Below are 18,212 nucleotides of genomic sequence, written 5' to 3'. Positions count from 1 at the left end.
TCACTCACCCATATAGGAACCTTGTCCAAATGTTCAAACCATATCATCCCTGAAACACGTGGGGCTGAGCAACACATGAGTTTTCGTCACACCACCCTACTGTTGTGGGAATTGAGAACAATTACCCTGAAGAACCTGGCTGGTCTCGTCCACACTATGGTGCAAGAACCCCCTGCAGAAGTGGGCTTGTGGCACTAAATTCTGTGTCTGCACTGTCTGCAAATTGTGGGGGTGGTACATGTGCAACTACAGCTCATGTAGAACGTACCAGGCAGCACCTGACAAATGATATGGTCCGCCATCATGCAGGAACCACATTACCATCTCACTGAAACCACAATCTACTTGCTACCTTTTTGGTACTGTTTGTCACGTCCTCTTCCACTGAATGTAGTACAGACTCATCAAACTCAGACGTATGTTGCAACCATGGAGTACCACAGTCAGCCCTGCTGACTGTGAATGTACCCATCCCTGAGTTCCCGTGGTACACCATAGCAAAGAGAAAGTGCAGAAGTGTCTGGAAGCATGGAAAATGCTCCGCATACAACTCATGAACAGCCCTTCCATTGCACTAAGCCTCACCATACAATAACATCATTTCGGCATATTCCACAAATATGTAATTCACCATGGTCAACGACAATACACTAAAAATAAATGTATGTACAAGTACAGCTTACATTATGTACTGTACTAAATGATTACTGCTGCAGAGCAGTACAGTATGACAAAGACCACAAGCACAACAGCAGGTACAAATCTTTCTGGATGGGTACATTAATACAGTATGAACAAAATGTTCAAATGTGTGTGAAATCTTTATGGGACTTAACTGCTAAGGTCATCAGTCCCTAAGCTTACACACTAGTTAACCTAAATTATCCTAAGGACAAACACACACACACCCATGCCCTAGGGAGGACTTGAACCTCCGCTGGGATCAGCCGCACAGTCCATGACTGCAGCGCCTTAGACCGCTTGGCTAATCCCATGAGGCTACAGTATGAACAAGCACCACAAGCATGGCTTGTAACAAACCTGTAGTGAGCATGGGACATCATGTGATTGGTGAAGGACGTACATAATATCCTAGTCAGTGGAAGCAAAGATGTGGGAGATCTAGACATATGCTGTGGTATTTTGTGTGTAATGGGAAAATGGTATGTTTCCGGACATGAATTCCTATGCTAAACTTAACTGTCTTGGTCCCTACTACAAATCCTAAACATCCATAAAGAGAAATTAGTTACACCTCATATACTCAAGGCCTCAGCCCATGCAAGATTTTGCAGTCATAATAATCAATCTGCAATTACCATGTTATGTTGTGTATTAAACATAATGAATATGAGAGTGCAATAAAACAGTCCTCAAACTGAAGGTTGGTTTGAACATGACAGCAAATTACCAGGCAAGACTCTATTAGTTATGGTATGTCCTTTTCCTGCACACTCAAGTTTAACTTAGTAAAGCAATTGTAAAGAAGAAAACTTTTTCATCATATAAATCAAATTATGTGATAAACTGATAGTTTTCATATACATGAAATTTTGGAAAGTTGAAAACTAGGTAGTTCTAAATCATGCCTTGTAAAACTGCACCCATTACAAGGTGACAGCTACAAGTCTGTGTGGATGTGGATATCCACAGTAACAATTACTTTGTGAATAAAAACTTGTACCCATATATGCAGATGTAGTTGCAGATATCAGTAGTAACAATTAATTTGTCAGTATTACAATTTTAGTTTGTCTGCATTACATGCACATTAATAATGTTTGGTATAAAATCAGCAATCTACTCAGTGTAACGATTATTGTACAATAGAAAACGCAGGGTGAAATGGAACAATATTTTGAAAAGGATAGTTGCTGCTCACCATATAGCAAAGAAGCTAGTCACAGATAAGCACAACAAAAAGACTGTCACAAAATGAGCTTTCAGCCAACAAGGCCTTTGTCAAAAATAGCCAACACACACACACACACACACACACACACACACACACACAACTCACACACACGACCACAATCTCTGGCAGCTGAAGACAGACTATGAGCAGCAGCATATGATGGGAGAGGCAACTGGTTGGGGTAAGGAGGAGGCTGGAGCGGGGACGGGATGGGATGGGGTAGCAGGGTAGGTGTGGGTGACAGTAAAGTGCTGCTAGTGGGAGCATGCAGGGACAAAGTGGAGAGAGGGCAGGGCAGCTAGGTGTATTGAGGAGGATAGATGGAGGGCGGGGGAAAGAGGGGGAGGGGTAGCAGTAAAGGAGAGAACTAAAAAGACTGGGTGCATTGGTGGAAAGACAGCTGTATAGTGCTGGAGTAAGAAAAGGAAAGGGGCTAGATGGGTAAGGACAGCGACTAATGAAGGTTGAAGCCAGGAAGGTTATGGAAATGTGTGATATACTCCAGAGAGAGTTCCCACCTGCACATTTCAAAAAGCTGGTGCTGGTGGGAAGGCTCCAGATGCCACAGGCTGTGAAGCAGTCACTGGAATGAAGAACGACATATTAGGTGGCATGTTAGGTAACAGGGTGGTCCGGTTGTTCCTTGGCCATAGTTTGTCAGTGGCCATTCATGTGGACAGACAGCTTGTTGGCTGTCAAGTCTATGTAGAAAGCAGCAAAGGGTTGCAGCTTAGCTTGTAGATCACATGACTCGTTTCACAGGTAGCCCTGCCTTTGATGGCATAGGTGAAGTTTGTGACTGGACTGGAGTAGCTGGTGGCAGGAGGATGTATGAGACAGGTCTTGCATGTAGGTCTGTTACAGGGATATGTGCAGGGGTGGACGAGGATATCGGGTAGGCTTGTTGGGTGGCGGAGTATCACTGTGGGAGGGATGAGAAAGATAGTGGGTAGGACATTTCTCATTTCAGGGCATGATGAGTGGTAGTTGAAACCCTGGTAGAGAATGTAATTCAGTTGTTCCAGTACTGGGCAGTACTGAGTAATGAGGGAAATGCTCCTCTGCAGCCCAACATTTGGACTTCGGGAGGTGGTGGGTGACTGGAAAGATAAGGCATAGGAGATCTGTCTTTGTACAAGGTTGGGAAGGTAATTACGGTCTGTAAAGGCCTCAGTGAGACCCTCAGTATATTATGAGAGGGACTGCGCATCACTGTAGATGCAATGGCCACAGGTGGCTAGGCTGTCCAGAAGGGTTTTCTTGGTATGAATTGGGTGGCAGCTGTCAAAGGGCAGGGGGGTGGGGGGGGGAGGGAGGTATTTCTGGTGTTGGTAGGTTCGATATGGGCAGAGGTACTGATGTGGCCATCTTTGATTTGTTTTCGTTTTGTTTTAGGGCACAAAAACAACCAGGGTCATATGTGCCCATGTGAAAACTGTAGAACACGAAGAGAAAGAGAGGAGTTAAAAATGGCTGCACATCAATCCCAACTGATGGAAGAGAAGATAGTTATGAAAGGGGTGTTGAGAAAGGTTTAGAAATTATGCCATAGAGAAATGCAGTTCCATAACTAAAAATTAAATGGCCTTCACACTATTGCTATGATAGATAAAAAGTAAAACGTGGTCAACAGCCGTGCGTCACTCACTAAAATCACCAATAACTCAGACAGCAAACACAAACGGGAACATAAGCAGTTAAAAAAAGAAATGGCAGACAGGCAAAAGTTGGGTGCAATGTGCACAAAGTGGTGGGGGAGCACCATTTAACAAATGGTGATGACATAGTTAAGATGATCTCCTCACAGTGAGAGGGCCGAGAGGAGGTCGTCCAAGCCACTGGGAGAGGCTGAATAATCCAGAGCTTGTTCCCATGAAGGGGGGGCAACTGTGGTGATGCCAAAGAGACTCCACCTGCTGACAGACGGCAACACAGAGATCATCACAGGGAATATACAAACTATCGAGCTGAGGTACGAGGACAGCAGCCTTGACAGCAGCAGCAGTGGCCTTGTTTCCTGACAGACCGATGTGACCAGGAATCCACATAAACATCACAGTGGCTCCATCAAGAGTGAGAAAGTGACAGTTTTCCTGGACCCATTGCACTAAGGGATGGACGGTGGGCAGCACTCGGAGGTTTTGAAGGGCGCTGAAAGAGACTGTGTAGGTGAAACAATTGAAAAGCCTTTGTCACGGGATGTACTGCGTGGCCTAATACAGAGTGAAGAGCTCTGCAGTAAATACTGAGCAGTGTTCCAGAAACCAATACCAAATACTGTCTGCACCAATGATGAAGGCACACCCAACACCATGGTCAGTCCCAGAGCTGTCAGTGTACACAAAGGTACTATCGCAAAATTCCATGCGAAGGTCATGAACTTAAGGTGATACAGTGAGACTGGAGTAGCGTCCTTGGGAAGCGAATGAAGGCCAACGTGAACACTGGCCGCTACACAAAGCCAAGAGGAAGTTGCAGGTAGCATGAAGTTAAATTGCTGAGCAAGAGCTGAAAGCGAACTCCTGGAGGTAACAGAAAAAAGGGACGCGCCCCATACTGGCAATCAAAGGAGTCATTGAAGAAGAAGGCACAGAATGTGTGGCCCTGCATGGCAGACAAATGGCATGCATATCTGCTGAGGAGAAAGTCACGGTGGTAGGACAGCAGTAGTTTTGGGATCTTTTGCATACAGACTTTCAACCAGGGTAGTGTAAAAGGCGCTAGTGGCCAAACGAATGCCATGATGGTGGATAGTGTTGCAACGGCATAAGATGGACAGGCATGCAGATGCATAAATGAAACACCCATAGTCTAGTTTCGAACAGAGAAGGGATCGATACAAATGTAGGAGGGTGGTTTGATCTGCATCCCAGGAAGTATCACTGAGTATATATAGGACATTGATAAACCACATACAGCAAGCTGCCAGGTAAGACATGTAGGAAGACCAAGAGAGTTTCCTACCGAGCATGAGCCCCAGGAATTTTGTAGTTTCAATGAACGGAAGAGCAATAGGCCCAAAATGTAAAGATGGTGGAAGAAACCAATTCCACCGCCAGAAACTCATATAAACAGTTTTTTCAGTAGAAAAACAAAAGCCACTTCGATGCTCTATGAGTAAAGACAATCAAGACATCACTGAAGACACCTCTCAATGAGACAGGTCCGTGAAGAACTAGAATATATGGCAAAATGATCAACAAAAAGGGAGCCAGAGGTGCCCAATGGGAGACTGGCCATTATAGGGTTAATGGCGATAGCAAAGGGGGTGAAACTCAGGACGGAACCCTGAAGCACAGATAAAGGTGTCCAACAAGGCAGAACCACACATACCTTGAAAACTTGGTCTTTTAAAAATTCCTGAAGGAAATGGGGCAAACAGCCAGGGAAGCCCCACATGTAGAGAGTACGGGAGATACCAGTCCTCTAGCAGGTGTTGTAGGCTTTCTCTAAATCGAAAAAAACATGGCCACAGTCTGAGATTTCTGCAGAAAACCATTCATGAAATGGGTAGACAAAGTGACGAGATGGTCAACTGCAGAATGCCGCACTCGAAATCCACACTGTGCAGTGGTTAGTAGATTGTGAGACTCAAGCAAACCATACCAGCTGGGCACAAATCATACGTTCCATCACCTTGCAAACACAGCTGGTGAGAGAAATGGGGCAGTAGCTAGAAGGAACGTGTTTGTCCTTACTGGGATTAGGTATGGCTTCACACCAGTGTCTGGGAAATGTGCCCTCTGTCCAGATGCGGCTGTACATATTAAGCAGAAAATGCTTTCCCACGAGAGAAAGGTGCTGCATCATCTGAACGTGAACAGCATCTGGTCCTGGGCCAGGATCGGGATGAAGTGAGGAATGATCTAGCTCCCTCATAATAAAGGCGACATTGCAGCACTCACGATTTGGGGAAGAGAAGGGCAATGCCCGAGCCTCCTCCACTCATTGCTGATGGAAGAAGGCAGGGCGATAGTGGGAGGAGCTCGAAATCTCCGCAAAATGGCAGCCCAAGTTGTTGGAGATAGCAATAGGGTCCACAATGACATTGTCTGCTACTGTCAGGCAGGAAATTTGGAAACATGTCTTGGTCCCAGAGAGCCATTGGAGGTTGGCCCACATGACTGATGGGGGAATGGAATCATTAAAAGAACTGATGAATGATATCCAGCTAGCTTTTTCACTATCCTGAAAAACATGACACTGTGCACACATCTGTTTATAATGACTGCAGTTTGCCATTATAGGATGATGGTTAAAAATGAAGAGAGCACGTCTCCACACGCAAATTGCGTCGCGGCACACCAAGGGACAGGGACACAGCATGGTAAAGAGGAAGTGTGAGGAATGGAACATTCTGTGGTGGTAACGATAATGTCTGTAAGATATTCCATTTGGTCATCACAACTGGAGAAATGTTGTTCGTCGAAGGTTGTCAGAGAGGAGTAAAGCTTCCAGTCAACCTTAATAAGTTGCCATTTGGGTGTGGATGGAGATGGGGTGGGAGTCAGCACACACGAAATGGTCGCTCGAGTATGTGTCAGAGAGAACAGGCCACTCGAGATGAGCTGGGCAATGCAGAAGGACAGGTCAAAATGGGAATAGGTGTGCATGGAGTCTGAAAGGAATGTGGGTGCTCCTGTGTTAAAGCGGAAGAGGTTAAGCTGACTGATAAGGTCAGCCAAGAGTGTGCCTCTCGGACAGGTTCTGGGAGAACCCCTAAAGGGAATGGTGCGCATTGAAGTCACTGAGCAACAGAAAGGGGTGAGGTAGCTGCCCAATAAGCTGGAGGAAGTCTGCCCTGCTGACATTGTACGACGGATGGATGTAAACAGTAAAAAGAGGTCCAGTGAGGAAGGAAAAGGCGAATAGCAACAGCCTGAAGGTGGGTAGACAGGGAAATGGGTTGATTGAACATCATCCCATATGAGCAGCATGACACCCTCACGAGATGGAATGCCGGCCTTGGGGGAAGGTTGAAACGGACCGGGAAGAGACTACTATAGTGAAGGATTGGCCGTCTTCAGTATGTAAAACCATGAGGAACCTTGGTGCGGCTGGGAGGGTCTTTGAATTGTTAGCCTAATTTTGTTTACATTTCATAGCCTTTGACTGTGAAGATGATTGCCTCACTGTCCGGCCCCGGTAGCTGAGTGGTCAGCGTGAGGGAATGTAAATCCTAAGGTCCCGGGTTCGATTCTCAGCTGGGTCGGAGATTTTCTCCGCTCAGGGACTGGGTGCTGTGCTGTCCTAATCATCATCATTTCATCCCCATCGACGTGCAGGTCACTGAAGTGGCGTCAAATCGAAAGACCTGCACCAGGCGAACGGTCTACCCGACGGGAGGCCTTAGCCACACATTTCATTTCATTTCATTGCCTCACTGCAAGAAAATCCCCCATGATTGCCAGTGTCTCCTATGACACGCTCCTACCAACTGGGGGCCCCCTTCAGAAGGGGGCGCACCCACCTTAGGTGACTGTTCACACCTCAGGTCACACTCTCAAACATCTGACAGAGGTATCAATTGGCAATTTGGGAGGTAGCAGCTCAGGCAATCCCCCTCCCTGGGCCTGACCTGTATCAGGGGGTACATGTGAACCCTACCTGTCAACCTGGGGCTGGGAATTACACGTTACCCAGCCACTGTTTCATGTCAGACATGTGGGCCGGCTTTCAGAAGCATACAGGGAGGAAGAAAAAGAGGAACCTCAAATGCTGAAATGAAGGAAGGATAGGAGAAGGTCAGCAAAGAAAGAAAAAAGGCACAGTGGAGAGTATTCTGATACTGATTACCGAAAAAGCGGAACACTTTCTCAAAAACATCCCAGACATGTTCCCCAAGGGAAGGGAAAAGGAACAGCAAGAGGATAGACACGCAGCAAGAGAGCGAAAAGATGCTGCAAAGGCTGGGGCCCCATGGTAACCAAGCACAAACCTGCCAAAGAGCGGTGAGCACCCGGGGGGGGGGGGGGGGGGGGCAGTGGGGTATCTTCGAGATGGAGGTCAACATCAAGTAAGGTGGCCTGTTAGGTAGAGTAGGACCAGGTAAAGTAAATGGGGGAAAGGTGTTGAGGTTCTGGACGAAAATGGATACGGTGTTCTCACCCTTGATCCACATCACGAAGATACACTCCTGGAAATGGAAAAAAAGAACACATTGACACCGGTGTGTCAGACCCACCATACTTGCTCCGGACACTGCGAGAGGGCTGTACAAGCAATGATCACACGCACGGCACAGCGGACACACCAGGAACCGCGGTGTTGGCCGTCGAATGGCGCTAGCTGCGCAGCATTTGTGCACCGCCGCCGTCAGTGTCAGCCAGTTTGCCGTGGCATACGGAGCTCCATCGCAGTCTTTAACACTGGTAGCATGCCGCGACAGCGTGGACGTGAACCGTATGTGCAGTTGACGGACTTAGAGCAAGGGAGTATAGTGGGCATGCGGGAGGCCGGGTGGACGTACCGCCGAATTGCTCAACACGTGGGGCCTGAGGTCTCCACAGTACATCGATGTTGTCGCCAGTGGTCGGCGGAAGGTGCACGTGCCCGTCGACCTGGGACCGGACCGCAGCGACGCACGGATGCTCGCCAAGACCGTAGGATCCTACGCAGTGCCGTAGGGGACCGCACCGCCACTTCCCAGCAAATTAGGGACACTGTTGCTCCTGGGGTATCGGCAAGGACCATTCGCAACCGTCTCCATGAAGCTGGGCTACGGTCCCGCACACCGTTAGGCCGTCTTCCGCTCACGCCCCAACATTGTGCAGCCCGCCTCCAGTGGTGTCGCGACAGGCGTGAATGGAGGGATGAATGGAGACGTGTCGTCTTCAGCGATGAGAGTCGCTTCTGCCTTGGTGCCAATGATGGTCATATGCGTGTTTGGCGCCGTGCAGGTGAGCGCCACAATCAGGACTGCATACGACCGAGGCACACAGGGCCAACACCCGGCATCATGGTGTGGGGAGCGATCTCCTACACTGGCCGTACACCACTGGTGATCGTCGAGGGGACACTGAATAGTGCACGGTACATCCAAACCGTCATTGAACCCATCGTTCTACCATTCCTAGACCGGCAAGGGAACTTGCTGTTCCAACAGGACAATGCACGTCCGCATGTATCCCGTGCCACCCAACGTGCTCTAGAAGGTGTAAGTCAACTACCCTGGCCAGCAAGATCTCCGGATCTGTCCCCCATTGAGCATGTTTGGGACTGGATGAAGCGTCGTCTCACGCGGTCTGCACGTCCAGCACGAACGCTGGTCCAACTGAGGCGCCAGGTGGAAATGGCATGGCAAGCCGTTCCACAGGACTACATCCAGCATCTCTACGATCGTCTCCATGGGAGAATAGCAGCCTGCATTGCTGCGAAAGGTGGATATACACTGTACTAGTGCCGACATTGTGCATGCTCTGTTGCCTGTGTCTATGTGCCTGTGGTTCTGTCAGTGTGATGTATCTGACCCCAGGAATGTGTCAATAAAGTTTCCCCTTCCTGGGACAATGAATTCACGGTGTTCTTATTTCAATTTCCAGGAGTGTATAATCACAGCCTATGCCATCTGGATCCTTCACCCCCCCGCACCAGCTTTTCTGAATTACACAGGTGGGAACTCTTCCTGCAATATATCCTATGTTTGCATAACCCTCCTGGCCTCAGCCTTTTTTAGTCATTGTCCTTACTCATCTAGCCCCTTCCATGTTCTCATTCCCGTACTACACAGCTGTCTTTCCACCAATTCACCCAGTCTTTTACTTCTCTCCTTTTCTGCAAATCCTCCTCACTCCCCCACCCTCTGTCTAACCTCCCAAATACACCTAGCTACCCTACCTCTCTCCACCTCATTCCTGCATGCTCCCACTAGCAGTACCTTACCGTCCCCAAACCCTACCCGACTATCCCTCTCCCTGCTCACCTCAGCCTCCTCGTTACACTCACCCGCTTGCCTGTCCCATCATGCGCTGCTGCTTGTAGTTTGGCTTCAGTTGCCAGAGACTTGTTGGCCAAAAGCTCATTCCGTGACAGTCTTTTTGTTGAGCCTATCTGTGACTCAGTATCTCTGCTATGCGCTGAGTAACAACTATCCTATACTTATTATACTGAGAACTGTAGTGGGGTGAAATGATTTCACATTATGGTCAATTAATGTAAAATTTACAAACAAACTATATAAATGACACTTAACAGTATTCTAAAAGTGAGGACTTCTTGACCCATGACTTCATCAGACACAAAGTTGCAGCAATGTTGCAAGAAAATTTCATAAAATATGTTACAGAAATACCATGTGCTACCCGTTTAATGACTTCACCATCAGCAACACATTCAATAATAAAGAAAAAGGAAAAATAATACAAATGAACAAATGATCCAGAAAACTAACACCTGAAATTTTTTGGTTGGGGGGGGGGGGGGGGGGGGAAGCTGGATTTAAGAAAACAAAGAATGAACTGGTCTTCCACCTTGACATAGTGCATGAGGACAATTTGGAATATACTCTGCTACTAATATTTGAATTTGCAAAGTTATTGAGCTATGCAAAAAGGAGGAGATTTTGTAACATTACATGTAAGGTGGATCAGAAGGTGGAAAGTTTCAGAAGCAAGTAGGTTTTACAGTCAGTAAAAGTTTAGCAGCAGCAGTAATTGATTTCCAACTGATTGATGATTGAATAGCAGTCATGAGACTAAAAGGCAGATTCACATATATCACAATAGTTACACTATGCGTTCTGACCAAGGATGTAGAGGATGAAAGAAAGACAGTTTCTATGAAATTTTCAAAGAGGTAATTAGTAAGACAACAGGATATGTTATGAAGATGAAGCTCATCGTGGGAGATGCCAATGCTAAAAGCAGAAGGGAAATCATCTGGAAAGGAATAGCTGGAACTGAAAGCCTACATGTTGAAATAATTATAATGAAGTGAGGTTACTATGTTGTGCAAGTGCAGCCAACCTAAAGGTTATGAGCACACACTTTCCTTGGAAGGGCACAAGGTAACTTGGGTATCACCAGATAGAAGAACAAAAAACCAAATAGACCATGTCTTGGTAGACCAAAAACATAAAAGCAGTATAATGACCGTGGAAACCATAACGGGAGCCAGGCACGCAGGCACAGACCATTATGTAGACGTAGCAGAGGTACACTGAAGGATAGCCATAGCCCATAGAAAAGCCAAGGGGGTAGAGGCAGTGGAAGAGCATAAAATATCATAACATTGACATAGACAGATTGAAAGATAGCAGCAAAGTACAGGAGTTTGTAATTAAGCTGCCAAACATATTTGCTGATCTAACAATGAAAGACAACCTTTACATTGAAGACCATTAGGAAATGATAAATACAAATGTGGAAGAAGGGCACTAGAAGTATGTGGAAAAAGAAAGAAGAAAAATCCATGGTTTTCAGAAGAATGTGAGCAAACAGTGAAAGAAAGAAGAGCAGTGAAGGAAAAACACCTACAAGAGGATTCCAACGAAAGTAAAGAGGCATATGAAAATGTTATCAAAAGAGCAGAGAAGGATAAAAGAGCAGGAAATGCAGGAGGTTTTTACAGATCAGTTAGATTTTTCAAAGATATATACCACAGATGTACGGCATTAAAGATAAAAGTGGCATACAGTTCTGGGAAGATCCAAAGGTATGGAAACTTGGAGGGAATATTTTGAGGAGCTTCTAAATGTTGAAGACAGAAGTGCAGAAATGGAGCAACAACACGATTATCAGAGCGTAGATCTCTCCATGGAACCACCGACAATGGAAGAGACAACAGACTCAATCGAAATACTAAAAAACAGCAAAGCTCCTGGGAGAGATGGCATAACAGCTGAACTGTTTAAGAAGGGTTGAATAAACAATACACAAACATCTGGAATAAAGAAAGACTGCCTGAGGAGTGGAAGATGTGATAATAATACCAGTTCATAAAAATGACAACAAACAACAATACAGGAACTACAGAGGCATTTCATTAATTAGCACTGCCTATAAGACATTCTCTAAGATCCTCCAAAAAATTAGAACCATATTTAAAAGTGATAATAAATGAGAAACAAGTGGGATTTATGAAGAATCATTCACCTACTGACCAGACATCCATATTGAAAGAAGTCATATCCAAATATTGTGAGTATAAAAAAGCAATGGCAATACTTTTTGTTGCTTTTAAGAAAGCCTATGACAATATATCCAGAAATAAGTTGTGGGAGAAAACGGAGAGATTAGGAATACCAAAGAAGATTATAAATCTTATGAAAAAGACACTGAAAGTCTCAAAAGGGGTAGTGAAAATGGATGGAGAATATTCCAAGGTGTTTGACATAAAAAAAGGAGTCAGGCAAGGAGATGGAATATCACCCCTCTTGTTCCACATTGTAATACAGGAAGCACTGGATGCAGCAAGTGAAGCAGAAAAGGGAATTAAAATAAGAACAAAAGTAAATGTACTGGCCTTTGCAGATGACGTAGCACTAATCACTGAAAATCCGGATGACCTTTAAAATGCTAGAAAAACAACTCTTTCAAAAAGCAAAGAAAGATGGGTTAGAAGTAAAAGATGAGAAGACAAAATTCATGAGGGCAGAAAGAAATCACAGAACAAAAAGACGGGATACTCTGGAAATCAATAAACACATGGTTGAAGTAGATGAGCTTAAATATCTGGGAGTAATAGTAAACAACAAAAACAAAGAGAAGCAAGAAATAGATGTGAATACAAAGTTGCATCCAGAGCATCATACACACTCAACAAACTACTGCTATCTAAAAAATTTTCAAGAGGAACAAAAGTAAGAATATATAAAACTTATAATCAGACCAGTATTACTATATGGGGCAGAAATATGGAGAATAGATAAATACATGGAGAGGAAGCTAAAAGTTTTTGCAAATAAAATCCTGCGAAAGATATTTGGACCAAACTATGAGGGAGGAGAATGGTGTAGATGAAAGAACAGGGAGCTCAGGGCGCTACACAATGAAACAGACGTACTTGCAGAAGCCAAAACAAGAAGACTAAGATGGGCTGGCCATGTCTAAAGAAGAGAGCAGGGTTCTTTACTGAGAGAAGTCTCAGACAATGAAGCAGAAGGATGAAGACCTCTATATAGGCCAAAAATGAGGTCGAGAGACCAGGTTGCCAAGGGGCTCTGGATACTGGTAGCAAGGAAAGAAAACAGAATACTGTGGAAGAGGCTTCTTGACAAGAATAAAAACAGACTGTGATTTGTGGGGCCAGGAGAGAAAAAGTAAGTACATGTAACAAAAGATTTCTTGCATTTGTTTCTCAACAGCTGCTTATGGTATTGCTATAGTGATCAAAAATAGTGAACTGAGTGCCAATTAAAATCTTTATCTTTGGAGTAGTAGTGGAGTTGAACATACATCTATCCCCACATGAAAAGATGTACTTTCAGTAGCTGGTGTCTCCATTTTATGTTTTTTTCCTTCATGTCAACAGTGGCCACAATAAGCAACATCTGACCTCAAAAATGTTTAACAATATTAACATGTGGTCCTACACTCGGGTAGTGTTTGAATGTAATCTGATATCCAAAGCAAATGGCAGCAAGTGATTACAGGCACAATAAACAGTTACAATGAAGGAATAAAGTATTTATGAGACTTTTAATTCCTTAAAGAGAATGAGTGACAGGAATTTTTCATAAACACATAGCTAATCTGCTGTCCAGTTAATGCATTAACAACATTTAGCAAATGCAGATTTGTGACTGTCGGGAGCATAGAGACCACTGTGAATAATATACAGGTGAAACAACCTCAAGTCACACACAGTTTGATTTCATAACAGGTTTCATCTATTGCATGTGAGCACCATCAGTTAACTGTTGCCAAGGTGCCAAGAAGTTGGAGGTTAAAAGTACCATTCAGTGGAATGGTCAGACTTTGTACTTCTAAGCCTTTGATATGTTGCAACTACAGGAACAATTAAGCAAACTGTATGTCTGCTTTTAGAAAGAATGCAAACTCAACAGCTTCGTTTCTTTGTTATGTGCCTATCTGCTGCCCAGTAGGCTCTACTCATTTACTTTCCAACATTTTACTAACTTACCAGAATTTCACGTATTCATAAGTTATTTGATACATGTCAAACAAAATGATTTTAATATACAATCAATAATCTACATTGATGTATATGCATGTACCAGAGATATTTAGTTTTGGAAGCATAGAAACTTGATGCAATTTTTTAGAAAACCGACTAAGTATGCCGTATGCAGCTATGAAGTGTAGTATGTTAGAGCTCGTTTTTTGTGCAATAGATTGCTGATAGCTACAAGTGGTCAGTTTTTTCCCTATCTTGTTCAATCATTTGAAGTGTTCTGTAGATGCCATGATAAAGGGGAACCTTCAGGGATACAGCACAGGTCAAGCTATATGTCAACAATGTGATGTGATACTCACAAGGGAACCTCCCCATCGCAACCCCCTCACATTTAGTTATAAGTTGGCACGGTGGATAGGCCTTGAAAAACTGAACACAGATCAGTCGAGAAAACAGGGAGAAGTTGTGTGGAACTATGAACCAAATAACCAAAATATACAAACTGAGTAATCCATGTCCAAGATAGGCAACATCTAGGATTGTATAAGCTCTGGAGCACCATGGTCCTGTGGTTAGCGTGAGTGGCTGCAGAATGAGAGGTCCTTGGTTCAAGACTTCCCTTGAGCGAAAAGTTTAATTTTTTATATAATCAGCTTAGCTTTGGTTAAAGACTTCCCTCGAGCGAAAAGTTTAATTTTTTATATAATCAGCTTAGCTCTCCAAAATTCCAGGACATGTTCAGATTTGCTTGGACACATGCAGGATTTGACGGTCTATGTACGGAAATTTTGAAAACGTTAAAAACATATGTTTTGACAGAGCACAAGGAAAACTGTGTGACTGTGAAACGGTTGCATTCATTTGTTGCAGTTTATGTGACAAACTCTTAGGTTTTCATCACGTTTTTGGGAGTGATTATCACATCCACAAGAAAACATAAATCGGGCAAGGTAGAAGAATCTTTTTACCCATTCGCCAAGTGTACAAGTTAGGTGGGTCGACAACATATTCCAGTCATGTGACGCACATGCTGTCACCAGTGTCGTATAGAATATATCAGACGTGTTTTCCTGTGGAGGAATCGGTTGACCTATGACCTTGCGATCCAATGTTTTCGGTTCCCATTGGAAAGGCACGTCCTTTCGTCTACTAATCGCACGGTTTTGTGGTGCGGTCGAAAAACACAGACACTAAACGTATTACAGTGAACAGAGATGTCAAAGAACGAACATACAGATCATAACTTTGTGAAAATAAATAAAGTAAAATTTTCGCTCAAAGCAAGATTTGAACCTAGGACCTGTCGTTCCGCAGCTGCTCACGCTAACCACGGGACCACGGCGCTCCTGAAGGATTGTTCTTGATGTTGCCTATGTTGTGGATAAACTACTCAGATTGTATATTTTTGCTTATTTTTTCATAGTTCCGCACAACTTCTTCCTGTTTTCTCGATTGATCTGTGTTCAGTTTTTCAAGGCCTATCCACTGTGCTAACTTATAACTAAATCTGAGGGGGGTGCAATGGGGAGGTTCCCTTGTCAGGAACTGTGCTAACTACAGTTGAAAGTAATAAATTAAAATGAATAGGACAGTCACTGCCTTTCGCCGGCCGCGGTGGTCTAGCGGTTCTGGCGCTGCAGTCCGGAACCGCGGGACAGCTACGGTCGCAGGTTCGAATCCTGCCTCGGGTATGGATGTGTGTGGTGTCCTTAGGTTAGTTAGGTTTAAGTAGTTCTAAGTTCTAGGGGACTTATGACCTAAGATGTTGAGTCCCATAGTGCTCAGAGCCATTTGAACCATCACTGCCTTTGGAAATGTTGCTGCTTATCATTTATATGTTTACTGTGTAGATGACCAAATTATTACTGCTCATAAAACAATAGTTATCATGTGCTGTATGAATACAGTTCTGACATGTCAGAGTCAATGATATGAGTATTGGCATGCCACATGTTTGCTCTAAGATAAGACTAAATAATAAAACAGGCAGAGCACATCAGTTTAATTACACATAAGTGATATACTACCTCTTATTAGATAATATCTGTAGAGTCTACAATGACCAGAAGACCCTATAGCAATACCTACATGACTTTTTTAGCATGAGATCTATCAGCTATTCTATTTTACTTTCTTATACAGTCAAAAAACTATAATATGTATTTGTAATTTGCTGCCACAGAAATAGTGAAGTGAATATCTAGCAAACTATGTGCATCTTCTAGTTTGGAAAGCTTAATAGAAGAAGCTTTGTACCTGACCCACAATGGTTTACTGAATGAAGACACCAATAATTCTCTAACAGTGTCATATCATCAGAGTGGTAACCACAGCTTACCTCTTTTGTTTTTGATAAAGTATTCTTCCATTTTTCTCTAACTGTTTCCTTCTCCAATGATTTTAATTCTGCTTCTCCATTCACGGCAACCTAGTAACCATAATCTATGCTAAAATGATGGCTGACACCTTGTGTGGTTTTAAATAATGGTATTAATTCAGTTGTATAAATCAAATTAAAGTTTAATATGTAAATAACAACTTAGAAACCAGTTATTACCATAATAATTAAAGAACTAAAAGTTTTTGGACACAGGTTCCTCTCAGAAACACACATACTCTTTTTTTATTCTTATTTTTATTATTTTTTCAAAATGTAAAATAAGTACAGTAACATTTATTCCTATATCTAATATACAACAAATTTAACCAGCCTCAATGAAGAACTCTTGAAACAGAAAATATATAAAGGCCAAAAACACGAGAAAGAAATGGAGGGAAAAGTGAGGAAAAAAACTATATTAGTGACATAATAATATACACTCCTGGAAATGGAAAAAAGAACACATTGACACCGGTGTGTCAGACCCACCATACTTGCTCCGGACACTGCGAGAGGGCTGTACAAGCAATGATCACACGCACGGCACATCGGACACACCAGGAACCGCGGTGTTGGCCGTCGAATGGCGCTAGCTGCGCAGCATTTGTGCACCGCCGCCGTCAGTGTCAGCCAGTTTGCCATGGCATACGGAGCTCCATCGCAGTCTTTAACACTGGTAGCATGCCACGACAGCGTGGACGTGAACCGTATGTGCAGTTGACGGACTTTGAGCGAGTGCGTATAGTGGGCATGCGGGAGGCCGGGTGGACGTACCGCCGAATTGCTCAACACGTGGGGCGTGAGGTCTCCACAGTACATCGATGTTGTCGCCAGTGGTCGGCGGAAGGTGCACGTGCCCGTCGACCTGGGACCGGACCGCAGCGACGCACGGATGCACGCCAAGACCGTAGGATCCTACGCAGTGCCGCAGGGGACCGCACCGCCACTTCCCAGCAAATTAGGGACACTGTTGCTCCTGGGGTATCGGCAAGGACCATTCGCAACCGTCTCCATGAAGCTGGGCTACGGTCCCGCACACCGTTAGGCCGTCTTCCGCTCACGCCCCAACATCGTGCAGCCCGCCTCCAGTGGTGTCGCGACAGGCGTGAATGGAGGGACGAATGGAGACGTGTCGTCTTCAGCGATGAGAGTCGCTTCTGCCTTGGTGCCAATGATGGTCGTATGCGTGTTTGGCGCCGTGCAGGTGAGCGCCACAATCAGGACTGCATACGACCGAGGCACACAGGGCCAACACCCGGCATCATGGTGTGGGGAGCGATCTCCTACACTGGCCGTACACCACTGGTGATCGTCGAGGGGACACTGAATAGTGCACGGTACATCCAAACCGTCATCGAACCTATCGTTTACCATTCCTAGACCGGCAAGGGAACTTGCTGTTCCAACAGGACAATGCACGTCCGCATGTATCCCGTGCCACCCAACGTGCTCTAGAAGGTGTAAGTCAACTACCCTGGCCAGCAAGATCTCCGGATCTGTCCCCCATTGAGCATGTTTGGGACTGGATGAAGCGTCGTCTCACGCGGTCTGCACGTCCAGCACGAACGCTGGTCCAACTGAGGCGCCAGGTGGAAATGGCATGGCAAGCCGTTCCACAGGACTACATCCAGCATCTCTACGATCGTCTCCATGGGAGAATAGCAGCCTGCATTGCTGCGAAAGGTGGATATACACTGTACTAGTGCCGACATTGTGCATGCTCTGTTGCCTGTGTCTATGTGCCTGTGGTTCTGTCAGTGTGATCATGTGATGTATCTTACCCCAGGAATGTGTCAATAAAGTTTCCCCTTCCTGGGACAATGAATTCACGGTGTTCTTATT

General features: G+C 44.8%; 1 protein-coding gene across 1 annotated transcript in view; it reads right to left on the bottom strand.

The window, feature by feature from the left end:
- Positions 1–18,212, bottom strand: part of LOC126174739 (uncharacterized) — a 36,429-nt gene that overhangs the window by 10,921 nt on the left and 7,296 nt on the right. Inside the window, exon 5 of the mRNA XM_049921057.1 lies at positions 16,329–16,418. Within this exon, the coding sequence (XP_049777014.1) occupies positions 16,329–16,418 (90 nt within the window). The remainder of the gene's footprint in view (positions 1–16,328; positions 16,419–18,212) is intronic.

The sequence above is a fragment of the Schistocerca cancellata genome, chromosome 3, assembly GCF_023864275.1.
Source record: "Schistocerca cancellata isolate TAMUIC-IGC-003103 chromosome 3, iqSchCanc2.1, whole genome shotgun sequence".
Taxonomy (NCBI): domain Eukaryota; kingdom Metazoa; phylum Arthropoda; class Insecta; order Orthoptera; family Acrididae; genus Schistocerca; species Schistocerca cancellata.
The sequence above is the reverse complement of the archived record's forward strand: the minus strand, read 5'-3'. Positions and strand labels throughout refer to the sequence as shown.